This window comes from Corvus moneduloides, chromosome 28 (genome assembly GCF_009650955.1).
Source record: "Corvus moneduloides isolate bCorMon1 chromosome 28, bCorMon1.pri, whole genome shotgun sequence".
Lineage (NCBI taxonomy): Eukaryota > Metazoa > Chordata > Aves > Passeriformes > Corvidae > Corvus > Corvus moneduloides.
The window spans coordinates 4,648,116-4,662,753 of record NC_045503.1 but is presented as its reverse complement, the minus strand read 5'-3'; the positions used below and the strand labels follow the sequence as shown (position 1 = coordinate 4,662,753).

General features: G+C 55.9%; 2 protein-coding genes across 3 annotated transcripts; one reads left to right on the top strand and one right to left on the bottom strand.

Moving 5' to 3' along the window:
* Nucleotides 1-227: 227 nt before the first annotated feature.
* DAPK3 (death associated protein kinase 3) lies at nt 228-5,312 on the top strand. Its single transcript, XM_032092901.1, has 9 exons — nt 228-319; nt 1,134-1,279; nt 2,320-2,680; nt 2,919-3,048; nt 3,200-3,248; nt 3,372-3,398; nt 3,498-3,650; nt 4,095-4,140; nt 4,287-5,312. The coding sequence occupies exons 2-9, from the start codon at nt 1,218-1,220 to the stop codon at nt 4,827-4,829; spliced, it is 1,371 nt and encodes a 456-aa protein (XP_031948792.1). The 5' UTR covers nt 228-319; nt 1,134-1,217; the 3' UTR covers nt 4,830-5,312.
* Nucleotides 5,313-6,391: 1,079 nt separating this feature from the next.
* Nucleotides 6,392-13,764, bottom strand: NMRK2 (nicotinamide riboside kinase 2). 2 transcript variants are annotated; one of them, XM_032092903.1, is made up of 8 exons: nt 13,560-13,764; nt 11,740-11,830; nt 10,559-10,607; nt 10,186-10,357; nt 9,185-9,256; nt 8,571-8,677; nt 8,082-8,167; nt 6,392-6,590 (listed from the first exon to the last, which is right to left on the bottom strand). In XM_032092903.1, exons 1-7 carry the CDS (start codon nt 13,583-13,585, stop codon nt 8,082-8,084), a joined length of 603 nt encoding a protein of 200 aa, XP_031948794.1. In that variant the 5' UTR covers nt 13,586-13,764; the 3' UTR covers nt 6,392-6,590. The 2 variants fall into 2 exon arrangements, with proteins under 2 accessions (XP_031948794.1, XP_031948793.1); XM_032092902.1 differs by lacking the exon at nt 6,392-6,590 and adding an exon at nt 7,559-7,996 and having other exon boundaries at nt 13,560-13,760.
* Between the last annotated feature and the right edge of the window lie 874 nt (nt 13,765-14,638).

Genomic DNA, 14,638 nt, shown 5'->3' with positions numbered 1-14,638 from the left:
GGGTGGTTTGAAGGACGAGGTTGGCGCCCTCTGGTGGGGGTGAGAGAGTGGCGCCAACAGCGCGCGCCCACCCTTGGCCCCGCCCACCTTCCGCGAGAGGCCCCGCCCCGCCGAACGGCGGGGCGGGGCCTCTCGCGGAAGGTGGGCGGGGCCAAGGGTGGGCGGGGCTTTGCCGGTGAATGGGAGTGATGCGGATGTGGGCGTGACTTCAATGTGGGCGTGGCTTCATGCGGAGGTGGGCGTGGCTTCGTGTGGGAGGGGGCGGGGCCCGCTGTGGTGGAATGTGGCGGCGGCGACGCGGGCGGCGGCGGCGGCTGAGGTTGGGAGAGACGGGGGGTGAAAATGAGGGGTCTGTGAGGGGCGATGTGGGGTGGGAAGGAAGGTGAGGGGCTGTGCGGGTGGGAGAGGGGTGATGGAGGGAGGGTGGGTGGGGAGGGATGGTGCGAGGAGAGGGGGGTGTGTGGGGGTTGAGGCCTGTGGTGTGGGGAAGGAAAGGGAGGGATTGGGGAGGGGGTTGTGGGGCCTGTTGTGGGGCTGGGAGGCGCTGTGGGTGGGGAAGGGGGTAGGGAGGGACTGGGGGGTTGTGGGGCCTGTGGGATAGGGAGGGGTTGTGGGGGATCGGGATTGGGAGGGGCCGTGGGGCTGGAAAAGGAGGCGTAGGGATTAGGATGGGGGGGGAGTGTGTGGAGAAGTGAAGGGATGGGGAGGGATTGGGGGGTGTGAGAGGGGCTCTGGGGAATTGGAATGGGGAGGGGCTGTGGGGCAGGAAAGGGATGGGCAGGGATTGGGAGGAGAGTGGGTGTGGGGCCTGTGGGGGATTGGGTGGGGGGGCTGTGGGGCAGGGAGGGTCCGTGGAGGATTGGGATAGGAGGGGAAGTGGGCCAGAAAAGGGATGAACAGGATTGGGTGGACAGTGGGTGTGGGGCCTGTGGAGCAGGGAAAAGCTGTGGCCCCCTTCCCTTCTCTGTCCCCCGGCTTTTGGGGTGTGGTGAGACCGGGGGGCATCCCCGGGACTAACCCATACCTCGGCCACAGCTGCCCCATGGCCTGCCCGGCCTGGGGCTGTGCATCCCCGAGGAGCCAGGCCCTGTGCTGGGTGTTGGTGTGAGCCCCCCTTTTTCCCGGTGCCACAGGTGCTGATCCCCGGCTGCTCCCCTCTGCCGACATCCAGCGCTGGCAGCACCGGGGTGGCTCCCGCTCCAGAAGGCCCCGCAGCCATGTCCACCTTCCGCCAGGAGAGCGTGGAGGACTTCTATGAGATGGGGGAAGAGCTGGGCAGGTGAGGGACATCCCACTGCGTTCTGGGGGGGCTTCCATCGCTGCACAGCCTGCCCCAGCACTGGGCCGGGACCTTCACTGGATGCAGCTGCTGGATCCTTTGTGGTTCTCCCTCTGCAGGCAGCAGGGCTGGAGCTGTGCAGAGACAGGCACCTCTGACGGGCAGAGGTTAAAATAAAGTGTTAATTAACGTCGCTCCCGGTGGAGCTCCCGTTCAGCTCAGTCCAGGGCTGGCGGCTTCCGGCCCTCCTCGGTGGCTTCGCCTGGCCCTGTGCCTGTGGGAGGGATCCAGGGTGACTCAGTGCCTGCAGATGGGATTTAATCAGCCGGGATGCAGAGGCGGCAGTGGGGGAGCTGCCTTGGGATCCTCCAGCACTGCCTCGGCCGCACCGGCCCCACGCCGTGGCCCCTCCTCGGGCACTTGGGCAGCAAAAGCGTTTTGGGTCACTTAAGTGTTTTTTTTCAAAGCAGAAGAACTTCCAGGGGTTGCTGCAGGTTCTCTTGTCCATCTGTGGCTGTGGTTCTTTGTGAGCCATGGGGAGGGATGAGGTGCCCATGGATGGATCCCACTCTGCCCTGGGGGATGTGCGTGTCCCCGGCCATGATCCAGGGATGTATGAAGGTATAGAGGAGTCTCAGGTCCAGGTGCAGTTACTCTGACTTCAGTCATTTCCCCTGCACTGCCCTTCTCCATCAGAGCTTTATGGTCCTCCGGGACCACTGGGCTCTGGGATTTGCTCCTGGGGGCTCCTGGCTGGAAGAGGGGGCTGATGGGCATCTCCCACCCTGGCTGGCCACAGCAGCACCTGAACAGCCCAGGGACGGTTGGCAGCTGCCACATTCCTGGGAGGAATTTCCTTCCTCCATCCTGGGCGGTGCCAGGGTGTGTAAAGCCCGGGAGCAGGCGGGAATCACCAGATCCCAATTCTTGGCATTTCTGGGGGGAAACAGTGCATCCTCCCGTCCCCCATCCTCGTGCTGCTTCCAGTGTGTGGTGCAGGACATCCTCTCCGCCCCTCACCTCCTCCCCACACCCCACAGCGGCCAGTTCGCCATCGTCCGGAAGTGCCGCGAGAGGAAAACGGGCCTGGAATACGCGGCCAAGTTCATCAAGAAGCGGCGGCTGTCGTCCAGCCGCAGGGGCGTGAGCCGCGAGGAGATCGAGCGCGAGGTGGACATCCTGCGCGAGATCCAGCACCCCAACATCATCACCCTGCACGACATCTTCGAGAACAAGACGGACGTGGTGCTCATCCTGGAGCTGGTGTCCGGAGGGGAGCTCTTCGATTTCCTGGCGGAGAAGGAATCCCTGACGGAGGAGGAGGCCACGCAGTTCCTCAAGCAGATCCTGGACGGGGTGCACTACCTGCACTCCAAGCGCATCGCCCACTTCGACTTGAAGGTGAGCTCTGGGAGCTGCAGACACCCCGTGTTCAGCACTGGGAGCAGGGATAAACTCCCAGGTGAGCTCTGGGAATCAGCGCTGGGGAGTGGGGACGAGTGCACTCCTGCAGTGCAGTGGGGCTGGTGCTTGGGGTCTCTCCCAGCTTGAGGCACACCCTCTGCTCTGGAATGAGGAGCCCAGGGCAGTTCCCACAGGTTGGTGTGTAGGGACAGACCCAGCTCCTCTCCCCTCACAGCCAGAGAACATCATGCTCCTGGACAAGAACGTGCCAAACCCTCGCATCAAACTCATCGACTTCGGGATTGCCCACAAGATCGAGGCTGGGAATGAGTTCAAGAATATCTTTGGGACCCCGGAGTTTGTGGGTGAGCATTCCTGGGGGCTCCTCAGGATGCTGAAAGCTTTGGATTAATCCTGGAGAGATGCCCAGCACCCTGGTGCTGCTGCCAGGATGTGTCCATGGGGCCAGGCTTCCTTCCCCACAATAAACCCATTTTCTCCCCTTTCCTTCTAAAGCCCCGGAAATCGTGAACTACGAACCCCTGGGGCTGGAGGCCGACATGTGGTGAGTGATTCCCCTCCCGAGCCCCTCCCCATGGCTCCAGCAGCCAATCCCCTCGTGCTGGTGGATCTCCCCTCGTGCCAAAAGCTCTGTGTGACTTCAGCCTCCTCTTCCTCTCTCTTCCAGGAGCATCGGGGTCATCACCTACATCCTGTGAGTATAAGGCAGGTCTGGGGGGGACGGGGCTGCAGGATGAGCCCCCCACCTCAGGCTGGAGCATTTTTGGGGTATCCCAACCCTCTCTCTCCTCAGGCTGAGCGGAGCCTCCCCGTTCCTGGGGGAGACAAAGCAGGAGACACTGACCAACATCTCTGCTGTCAACTACGACTTCGACGAGGAGTATTTCAGCAACACCAGCGAGCTGGCCAAGGACTTCATCCGCCGCCTGCTCGTCAAGGACCCCAAGTGAGGGATGGGGAGCAGAGCTGGGGGTTCCTCTGGGAGAGGGGACAGCCCCCCCTGCCCAACCTGCTGTGTACAGGCAGCTCCCTCTCTCCTGTCTGCACCAGCGTGGGGTGAATTCTCAGATCCCCCTGAGGGTGCAGCAGCTCCACTGGGGTTTGGGAGGGTTTGAGGGCTGAGCTGGGCCCCCAGGGCTCAGGGTTTGGGAAGGAACAGTGGGGTTGGGAGGTTCCCGGGGCATCCTCTGCCTGTGTTTCTCTTGGGAGGCAGTTTGGGGAGTTGGGGGCTGGATGCAGCCCTGCCTGGGGGGGCCCTGAGTGCAGTGAGTTTGTCCAGGCTCAGCCTGACCCCAAAGGTGATCAGAGGATCCCAGTCGCTTTTCCAGGGCTTTAACAGGGAAAGAGGAGCAAAGCCTCTGCCCTGATCCCAGCCTTGCTGTGTTTGCAGGAAGCGAATGACCATCGCCCAGAGCCTGGAGCACCCTTGGATTAAGGTGAGAAGTTAAAGAATCGGCACTTTTTGGGTGTTTGACCCCCCGAGGCCGGGGCTCTTCTGCTCCCCCACCCCCGTGGGGCCAGTTTGGTGTCACTGCCGGGGGTCCATGGGTGGGTGCTGGAGCCACAACTGTCCCTGCCACAGGTGATCAAGAGGAGGAACGTCCGCAACGAGGACAGCTGCAAGAAGCCCGAGCGGCGCCGGCTGAAGACCACGCGCCTGAAGGAGTACACCATCAAATCCCACTCCAGCATGCCCCCCAACAACACCTACATCAACTTCGAGCGCTTCTCCAAGGTCATGGAGGAGGTGGCTGCGGCCGAGGAGAGCCTCCGAGAGCTGGAGAGGAACAAGAAGTCCTTCCAGGAGGACATCGAGGCGCTGCTGTCCATCTACGAGGAGAAGGAGTCGTGGTACAAAGAGGAGAACGACAGCATCAGTCAGGACCTGCGGCAGATCCGGCAGGAGCTGCAGAAGACGGAGGCGCTGAAGAAGCAGGCGCAGGAGGAGACCAAGAGCGTGGTGCAGGCGGCCAATGGGCTCAAGCGGCGCTACCGCAAGCTGGAGAATCACTACGAGGCCCTGGCCAAGCAGGTGGCCTCGGAGATGAAGTTTGTGCAGGAGCTGGTGTGGTCCATCGAGCGGGAGAAGCTGCAGAGCAGCGAGGGCGACGGCAGCATCCGCTAACCCGGCCGGCCCCAGGGGCTCCGGCGCTCCCCGGTCCCCCCGCTCGCCCGGGAGCCCCCGGTCAGCATCCCCCCGGCCCTGCCGGCGTGCGGGGGGGGCCTGTGCCTCGCTGGAGCCCCCACCTCGGGGCCTGGGGCTGCGCTGCCCCGGGGTTTGGCTTCCTGCGTGCTGCTCCTGCCTGGCTCGTGTCCCCGCGCTCCCCGTCACCGCTGCCGCGCTCGGGGCCGTTCGTCCCCACCCCACTTGGGTCCCCGAGCTGCCCCAGCGCCCCGTGGGGGGGTTGGTGGGCAGACCCCCCCCTACACTACAGCAGCAGCCACGTGTGGGCTGGGACCAAGGACTGATCCCTGCGTGGCCTCGCACTCCTCAGCCCCCTGGGTGGCCCCTGTGCCCCGCACTCCCCCCGGGGTGCTGCACCCCTTGTCCCCCTGTCCCAGCCCTCGTTCCCCCTTGTCCCAGAATAAAGGTTTCTGTGTAGCGGGGCAGCTGCCTCAGCTCCTGCCGTGGGGGAACAGGGGTTGGGAGGGGGATAAGGATGTGCCACGTGGTGACAACTCCCGCACTGTGCTCCCATTCAGAGAATTTCCTTAATTTGGGAGGGAAAAGGTTTTTTTTTTCCTTATGAGCCCCAATGCTGGCAGGTGAGCTCGCTGTGGGCATGGAGGGAGGTCTAGGGATGGTTTGTGGAGTGTTCCCAGGCTGGGGCAGCCCCCAGGCCCTCTTGCCTCAGATCCCTCACTCCTGGGGACAGGGGGAGCCAGGTCCCAGAGCACCACATTCCAGAGAACACCACAGCAGGGATCAGGCTTCCCCTGGGAGCACCGAGGGCTTTTCGACTGCCTGTGTGCCCCGTGGAGCCAAGATCCAGCTGCATTTGATCTGGGGAATCACCAGCCAAATCCCAGGGCTGGCAGGCGTCCCCCTGGCTGGCCACGGTGGGTTCACCTCCGGCTCAGCTCCGGGCCCAGGGCATTTGCTCCATTTAGGATTTAGTTGTCGCTCTGCTGAGGCCCCTGCGGCTCCCTGGGGATCGGGCTGTGCCCCACGTCCCTGTCCCTGCTGACGTCCCAACAGGTGTAGGTTTCCTCCCCACCCATGGGACACGTGGACCTGCTGATAATTTAATCTGCCCTGGTGTTCCCTGCCAAGGCTCTTGGCTCCCACGGGCGATGGCGTCACTGGGGCTGTCCCAGTGTCTGGCACAGCCACGGGCTCTGGCCATGGTGTGGGGACACCTGAGCCCTCGTCCTGCCCCATGCAGGCACTGTGTCCTGGGGGGCTGGGGAGGCTTTAGGGTGTGGATTTGGATGGAGCCCCAGCTCTGTCAGCAGAGGCAGTGGGTGAAAGGATGTATGGAAATCCTATAGCCCCGGCTGTTCCTGAGCCGGGCAAAGTTCACATAGTGAGAAACCTTCCCGGATTCTCCTCGTGCTGAGGGTTTCGGTTTCACACTCCCAAAAGGCTCTTGGAACTCACTGGTCATTCACCCCGGCCAAGGAGCTGCACTGCCCCAGAGCAGCAGGGGAATCTCACCCACGTGGATGCACAAAATGGCACCAAAATAGCTCTAAAAAAGCAGAATATGGGGTGTGATTCATGATTTCACGAGTCTACTAATCCTAAAGCCTGTAGGAACTCGTGTGCAGAATGAACGGGATGTGCTGCTGTGGGGGGATTCCAGTGCTGTGACGTTACTGGGATCTTCTGCTCCAGTCCCCTCTTTGCAGGCGGAGCTGCCACCAACCCGTGACGTTTCATTCTCTGTGGACAGAGATACCAAAATGCCTTTTTTAGGCTTCAATTTCTGCTTCCCAGAGTTTGGCAGGAGGTGGGAGCAAGGGCTTTTCCCTTATAAGTCTTCTCAAACCCCAGACGCTTCTGCATGGTTTAAACTGACCCGTGAAGGCACAGGGAACCCCCTTAGAAGCCACTGCTGCATCCCCCTGGGATCTCCTGTTCCTGCCAGGGAGCTGAGCCCTGGGAAATGCTCCGTGTAGGAACGAGGGTGACAGCTCACAGCAGGGCGTCCCTGGCCCTGGAATGGTGTAATCAGAGTGGGGTGGGTGTCCCCAGGCACGTTCGGTGCTGCACACCAGGAAATCTCCCTTTTTATGGGCTGGGGAAGCCAGGGGGTGCCAGCAGGACCCAGAGCCCTTTCTGGCCATGGGATCCCTGCTCAGGACCGTTGGAAGATCATCGGTGTAAGACGAGGACAAGGAGATGGATCTGGCTCCCCTCTGCTGCAGCACCAGGCTGGAAGCCCCCACCTTGGTGGGTTTTTGGGTGACTCCTCACTAATCTGTGGCAGCTGCTTTTCCAGAGCACTGTTTCTAATTCAGGCCCCAAAACCTTGGGAAGGGTCCCCCCAGGCAAGTTATTTCAGTGCCTGAGAGCTCCCAGTGCTCATCACACAGGTTTTCTATGGGCAGGCACCACACGTATGGCAGGGATGTCGCTCTCCTGGCACTGCCCTCTCAAGCTGAAATTTGGATGGTTTCAGTATTAATGCCTGAAATGGTTTCTAGGAAAGCACAATTTTCATTTCTCATTCCCTGAGAAATCCCCCCAATTCACCTCATGGATTTAAATTCAAACTGAGCCATTCCCACCTGGCTGGGGGCCTGTGTGAGCACCCAAACCCAACCAGTGGCATGTGGAAGGAGGTTTGAAGCCACTTGTAGCTGGAATGTCAAACACCCAGGAAAAAGGGGCTGCTGTTGTGTTTTGGATGAGCTTCATATCCATTTTTATTGCAATGAAGCTGAGCGCTGAATTAAATCAGGACATCAAAAGGAGACCAAAGTGGATTTTTACTGAACTGAAGAGATGATTTTACAAACAAGCCTTGCACGAAGCCTTCCTGTCTGCAGGAGCACCCAAGCAGGAGCTCTCTCATTTTCCCAGCACAGCTCTACCTGCTCTGCTATAAAAATGCCATTTCCAACTCGTCTGTAAGCCAGTGGAATATAAAACAATTACAAAAAAAAAACCCACCAAGGTGATCCTGTCCATCCGGTGGGAATAAGTTATCCTCAGTTTTCAACTATATACAGAAGGGACTTGCCAAAGGGCAGTGGGAGAGGAGTTCACATGAATCACCCCCATCCCCACTTCCAAAGTATTATTTACATCGCGCTGTACACAGATCTTCCAGATCTCCCCAGACCCTGGAAAGCAGGAAGGGAAAAAGGGTGAGACCCAAGCTGTTCCCAGCACAGTCCCTCCTGTTCCAGCCCTCTGGATTTTGGTTACCTATGAGCAATTTAGGAGCTTGTTGTGAATATCTTCAAAGACTTGGTTGTAGAGTTCATCCCTCGACTTCAGGCCATCTAAATAAACTGGGAGAAAAAAGGGGGAGTCAGGCTGGGGCTTTCCATCAAACCAAGATTTTGGGAGATTAGTTTTAAAGTATTTCATATTTTATTGACCCAAATGACAACTGGTTTTTCTGTTGGAAAAACAGAACTATCCTGAAAACACAGTGGCCTGTGAAATCCTTATTCCATTACAAATTCCTTCTTTTGAATATTTTTATCCCCTCTAAGTCCTAAAGAGTACAAAGCAAAGGCCATAAGTTCTTAGCTCTAAAACTGCCTGTATTTATCCAGAGCAGGCCAGGATTACAACTTGGGAGCAAAAATAGCACCCTGCATCATCACAGTGAAAGTTTCCTCGAATTAAATCACCCAATTCCTTAAATTCCAACTCCAAGGCTGAAGGATTTGTTTGGGGAAGACTTACCCACATCCACACCACAGTCCTCCATCTCCTTCCTGTGTTTTAGGTACATGGGCCAGACGTGTCCATCGAAGAGGCCCGGGGGGTCAGGAACGGTGTAGTTCCGTGTACTGGGAATAACAGCATGGAAGAGGAATGTCAGGAGTGCCTGAGGTTTAGGTTGGATATTAGGAAAAGAAATTTTCATGGAAAGGATTGTAAAGGATTGGCACAGGCTGCCCAGGGCAGTGGTGGAGTCCCCATCCCTGTGTTTGAATGTGGCACTTGGGGACATGGTCAGGGCTGATGGTTGGACTCAATCTCAGAGGTTTTCTCCAACCCCAACAACTCTGTAATTCCAAGTTCACCACATCAAACTCTCTCTCTTTCTCCACTTCTATCCAAATTTCCCACTCTAATCCAGTTCATGACACCAACACATCCCAGGAACTGTGAACTCTCCATCCCTCCAAGTGTCTGAGGGCAGGCTGGAGCAACCTGGGATAGTGGAAGGTGTCCCTGCTCATGGCAGGGGGTGGAATGAGATGACCTTTAAGGTCCTTCCAACCCCAACCACTCCATGATTCCATGACTAAGAGCAATGTAAAGGAGCAGAGCACATCCAGGAGTGTTCTCACCTCCTCCTCCTCTTGCACTCGTCGTACGGCACTGCCAGGTAGTAGCGGATGTCGAACAGCTCTATCAGAGGTCTGGGCAGGGGACAAGGACAGAACGTGTTTATCTCACTTTTAATGACAGGAAAAACCATTAAATCACCCCAGACACCACAAGAATCTCTGCCTCTACGGGATTTGTGTCTGCTGAAGACAACCCAAGGGTAAAGTGCTTCCCTCACAGTTTTGTTAACTCCAAACCATGGAAAGCCTCTTTTCTGAAGATCAGGGTGGCACAACAGGGGCTTTTCCCACCCCAACACCTGCCACTGGTCCTGAGGGGGATCAGAGGGGATCCTGTGGAGGATCAGGCACTGGACTGGGAACCCTAGCTCTTCCTAGATCGTCCCAAACTCAGTTTGCAGCAAAATCTGGGACAGGGCAACTGCTCGGCTCATGTACATGGAAGTGTCCAAGGCCAGGCTGGACAGGGCTTGGAGCATTCTGTGATTGTGGAAAGTGTCCCTGAACATGGCAGGGGCTTGGAACTGGATGGGCTTTAAGGTCCCTTCCAAACCGTTCTGGGATTCCATGTTCTTCCCCAAAAATCCAGGGAGTTCTCTCTGCCACAGCTTGCTCCTCTTACTAAGCTCAATGTAGTCAGTGTTAAACAAGCACAGGAGAGAACTGTTCCTTAATTCCCAGAGATTCCAGGCAGTGAATGGATTATCTCCTTGTTCTCACCAAGGTGGGGGGATGAGGGGAAGCTGCACCCCTCTGCCAACTCAAATCCTGCTCTAAAACTCCCCTGGACTTCAGGGCTGTGCCCTAAATAAGAACCTTACATTCACCTCACTTCTACCAGCATTCAGGGGTTAATTCTACATTTTACAGCAGAAAACCCTCCGGGGTGAGAATTCAGAACAAGGCAGGAAGGGGAAATTAGTAAAAAGGTGTTTTTAGCTCTGGCACGAGGGATTTGAGGATCTTCCCTGGCAAACCACAAAGAGTTCTCCAAACCTTACTTGTAATTATAAAGCAGGAAGCCTTCAATGACCAATATATGGATATCTTGGGAGGTTGGCTCTTTAGAGCCAGGTGTGACATTCACCCCGTGCGAACGGGCAAACTTCACTGGGTTCTCAATCCAGGCCCGCACTGTGCTCACCATTGCCTCCATATCCAAGGAATCCAACACTAGTCGGGAGAAAGGGGGTGGGTGGGAAAAAGGGACACCATCAAACACCATCAAACACCACGGGCTCGAAAGTATGAAATAGAATGAACTCAGTAAAGTTACAATTACGGAAATTTACTGTTAAAGCTTTTAATAATGAAAAAGAAATACTTAGGAAAAGAATATACATTACTGCATCCTATAGGGAACACTGCTCTTACCATCCCATTGTTTAAAGCCGTCTTCCCCGACTTCTATTTGATCTTGTGGCTGAAATATAGTGAGCAATAAAACATTGCTGCAACCTCAGCGGGATCAGTTCCCTACGATGCCATCAGCACCTGGCCACTACTGCAACACCAACCACCCCTGGGCACTGACAGCCACAGCCCCACCTCGGGCTGCAGGAACACCGACATTCCCAGCTTTCCCCAACCCCAAGAGCTCTGGAAAGTTCCCTTGGCTCACTCAAACCACTTTGGATAACGACCTTTACGTTAATCACTCGGTACGTTGTTAGTTGGCAAAATACTACAGGGCATTGTTTGTAAATCAATATATAAGAATTTTAAGTGCAAACATGGGTTGAATATCTACATTTCTCAAGAACAGGTATTTTAACTCCTCAAATAAAAATAAAGTTGGACATAGCAGCACTGTGGTCGCTCAGTTACAGCTTTCACTGTGCTGGCAGTCACACGAAGCTACAGATTTTTATGGAAAATCAAACAGAATTCTTCCCCCAAGGGCTCCTATCTGATCAAATCTGTGCAGGACACACTGAGCACACGATGCAGGTGCTGGAGCACTTCATGTTTTGGGGATGACCCACAACTGCTCCAAATCCATTCCTGCATCTCTTGGACTTCCACCTGTGGTGGGGTGCTCAGATATCATCATTGCCGTGAAATGGTGCAGGGTTTAGTAACATTCTGCACTCCCAGGCATTCATCTCTACAATACTTAATTGGGTTCTGATGCAGATCTATCAAAGCTCTCCAGTAAAACCCCCTTTCTGTATTTAAACCAGCACAGAGGTGTTTCAATCCTGAAGTATCATTTAGAAGTCACATTCTTACTTTAGTAAAAGAAGGAGGAAAATCCCAGCATGGAGAAAATAATTCATGTAGAGCACAGTAAATACTGACTGAAATCAGTACTAGATTTAAATGTGTTGTTAACACTCAAAGGTGGTTTTGCTGTGACTGCTCTGAGCTGGGTCGTGCCAAGCTCCTGTGGCATTTGCAAAGGTCAGGATCTTCCCACCTGTCCAGTCATTTAAAAATTAAATATATATATCAAAACCCCCACAAAATCAGAAAGCTTGTGGCTCCTAAGCTGTCAAAACTGACTTGCCCTGAATGTACAATTAACACTGCAAGGAAGAGGGGACTCAACTTACCTTGAAGAAATCGTCCTGATGGACGACGCAGCAGTTGGGGAGCGCCTTGATGAGCCTGTTGGTCAAGGTGGTTTTACCACCATTGGTGACCCTGCACGGAGCGGGGCGAGACAGAGGTGGAAGAACCACATTAGAATCAGGTCTGGGAACCACTGGGACCCGCGGTGAGACAGCACCGCTGAAGGAGCCGAGCCCTGAGGAATCCGAACCCCGACCGGGGGCGGGAGCTCCTGAGGGGAGCGGAGCCCCTGAGGGGTCCCTGAGGGGACCCGCGCCCCGCCCGCCCCCCCCCCGTTTGAATTTCCCGCCCCACCGGCGCCGGCCGCCGATTGGCTGCGACTGCCCCCCCCGCCCTTTCCCCGGCTGCCGATTGGCTGTCAGCGCCCCCCCGCCCCTTCCAGCGCTGCGCTCCCGCTCGCCCGCGTATAACGGCAGCGCCGGTTCCCGCGCGCGCGCAACGGCGGCGCTGAGGGGAGCGCGGGGCTGCCATGGCCTCCCCCTCACAGCCGCGGCCCTGAGGGGAGCGCGGGGCCGCCATGGCCGCCTCCTCACAGCCGCGGCCCTGAGGGGAGCGCGGGGCCGCCATGGCCTCCCCCTCACAGCCGCGGCCCTGAGGGGAGCGCGGGGCCGCCATGGCCGCCCCCTCACAGCCGCGGCCCTGAGGGGAGCGCGGGGCCGCCATGGCCGCCCCCTCACAGCCGCGGGCTCTGAGGGGAGCGAGGGGCCGCCATGGCCGCCCCCTCACAGCCGCGGCCCTGAGGGGAGCGCGGGGCCGCCATGGCCGCCCCTTCACAGCCGCGGCCCTGAGGGGAGCGTGGGGCCGCCATGGCCGCCCCCTCACAGCCGCGGGCTCTGAGGGGAGCGTGGGGCCGCCATGGCCGCCCCCTCACAGCCGCGGCCCCGCCGGACACGCTGCTCAAGATGGAGCCGCCGAGCTGCCTTCACTCCCTCATACCCCCGGAACCCGTTTAATGTAAAAACCCTGAATAACCTTCCTGTGCCCTGGCTTATTCCTCATTTTTTTCATCCCAAAGCTGTACAGATCCCACAGTGGCATATTATTATTATTATTATAATAAACCATATTCCCTTCCCTGTTCCATTTCCCGAACCGTCCTGCCGCACTCTCGCCCCGTCCCAGCACAAACACACTCAGGTTCCTTGAATCCTGCTTTTTAAAAAGAAAATCAATGCCCTTTATACACTACTACCCTATTTTATTATAAACGGGTTTTTTCCCTCTCTTCGTCCTTCAGAGAAGCCTTTAAAATAATTTTTTTTGGTCTCTCTGGCCTCTAAATTTACTTGAGAGGGTGTTTTTGCCATCTCAGCATCCCTCCTGTTAACCCTATAAAAGGATATATAAAACTATGAATAAAAGTATCTCTAAAAATATATAAAGGTATGTGTAAGTATAAATTTGTATATATATATAAACATATAAAAATATATAGAGTGTATCTAAAATATATATAAAAGTCTGTATGAAAGGATGTGCTGCCCTGCAAAACTCTGCTGAAGCAGCATCCATCCTTTTAATGTTATAAAAAAAATATAAAAGGATATAAAAAATAAAAGTACATCGAAAAGTATAAATTAAAAAATACATTAAGGGATATATAAAAGTGTATGTCACCCTGCAGAGCTCTCTGTATTTAAGCACCACGAACTAAGACTCAGCAAGTTGCATCATCTCTCAAATCCTGTATCCCCAACATTATTTTATAGCCAGATAAATAATCCCCAAGTCTCAAACCACCTTCCACACAAAAATTAAACAGGAAAAACACGAAATATCCCCACTTTTAGCAGGCACTTACCCTCCGATGCCTATAATATATTTCATTTTGCTTGAGCCGGAATGTGGCGGGGGGGGGGGAAGAAAAAAAAAAAAAAAAAACAATTTGGGAAGGCTGAAAGAACTTGCAGCGGAACAAAAACTCCGCTGCCCCCGTTCCCCCGCTTTACCTCCCTGACCCTTTCATTGAGGGAAAAGGCGCATTTGGGGCGGATTTATAGGGCCGTGTCCCCGCCCCGGCGCTGGGCAGGAGCCCTGTGACCATCATGAGCCGCGATGTCACGTTTTGGGCAGGTCCAGCCAACCCTCAATGTCACATTTTTGGAGGGATTCGGCCAAGCCTCCGAGGGCACCTCCTGGGGGGGTTCAACCCCCCCCAGTGTCACATTTTGGGGAGTTCAACCCCCAGTGTCACATTTTGGGGAGTTCAACCCCCCCAGTGTCACATTTTAGGGGGGTTTAACCCCCCCAGTGTCACATTTTGGGGAGTTCAACCCCCAATGTCACATTTTGGGGGAGTTCAACCCCCAATGTCACATTTTAGGGGGGTTTAAACCCACAGTTTTACATTTCGGGGGGGGTTCAACCCCGCAGTGTCACATTTTGGGGAGTTCAACCCTCCAATGTCACATTTTGGGGGGGTTCAACCCTCCAATGTCACATTTCGGGGGGATTCAGCCCCCCAATGTCACATTTTAGGGGGGTTCAACCCTCCAGTGTCGCGTTTTGGGGGAGTTCAGCCCCCCAGTGTCACCTTTTGGGGGGGTTCTACCCTCCAGTGTCACATTTTGGGGGATTCAGTCCCCCAGTGTCACATTTTGGGGGGGTTCTACCCTCCAGTGTCACATTTCGGGGGGATTCAGCCCCCCAATGTCACATTTTGGGGGAGTTCAGCCCACCCCCCAGTGTTGTATTTTGTGGGGTTCCAAACCTTCAAGTCACATTTTGTGGGGTTCCAACCCTCCGATGTCACATTTTCGGAGAGGTTTCAACCCCCCACTGTCACAGTTTAGGGGGGTTTCAGCCCGCCCTTCAGTGTCACATTTTTGGGGTTCCACCCCTCCAATGTCACACTTTTGGCAGGGTTTCAACCCCCCACTG

What these genes read in the sequence shown, in the direction of transcription:
- DAPK3 (XM_032092901.1), top strand. Translation starts at nt 1,218, where the DNA reads ATGTCCACCTTCCGCCAGGAGAGCGTGGAGGACTTCTATGAGATGGGG. An exon ending in ATGGGGGAAGAGCTGGGCAG is followed by an intron (nt 1,280 to 2,319) that starts GTGAGGGACATC and finishes CACACCCCACAG; the next exon opens with CGGCCAGTTCGCCATCGTCC. An exon ending in TCGCCCACTTCGACTTGAAG is followed by an intron (nt 2,681 to 2,918) that starts GTGAGCTCTGGG and finishes CTCCCCTCACAG; the next exon opens with CCAGAGAACATCATGCTCCT.
- NMRK2 (XM_032092903.1), bottom strand. Translation starts at nt 13,585, where the DNA reads ATGAAATATATTATAGGCATCGGAGG. An exon ending in CGGCTTTAAACAATGGGATG is followed by an intron (nt 10,358 to 10,558) that starts GTAAGAGCAGTG and finishes TCTCCCGACTAG; the next exon opens with TGTTGGATTCCTTGGATATG. An exon ending in GAGTGCAAGAGGAGGAGGAG is followed by an intron (nt 8,678 to 9,184) that starts GTGAGAACACTC and finishes TGTTATTCCCAG; the next exon opens with TACACGGAACTACACCGTTC.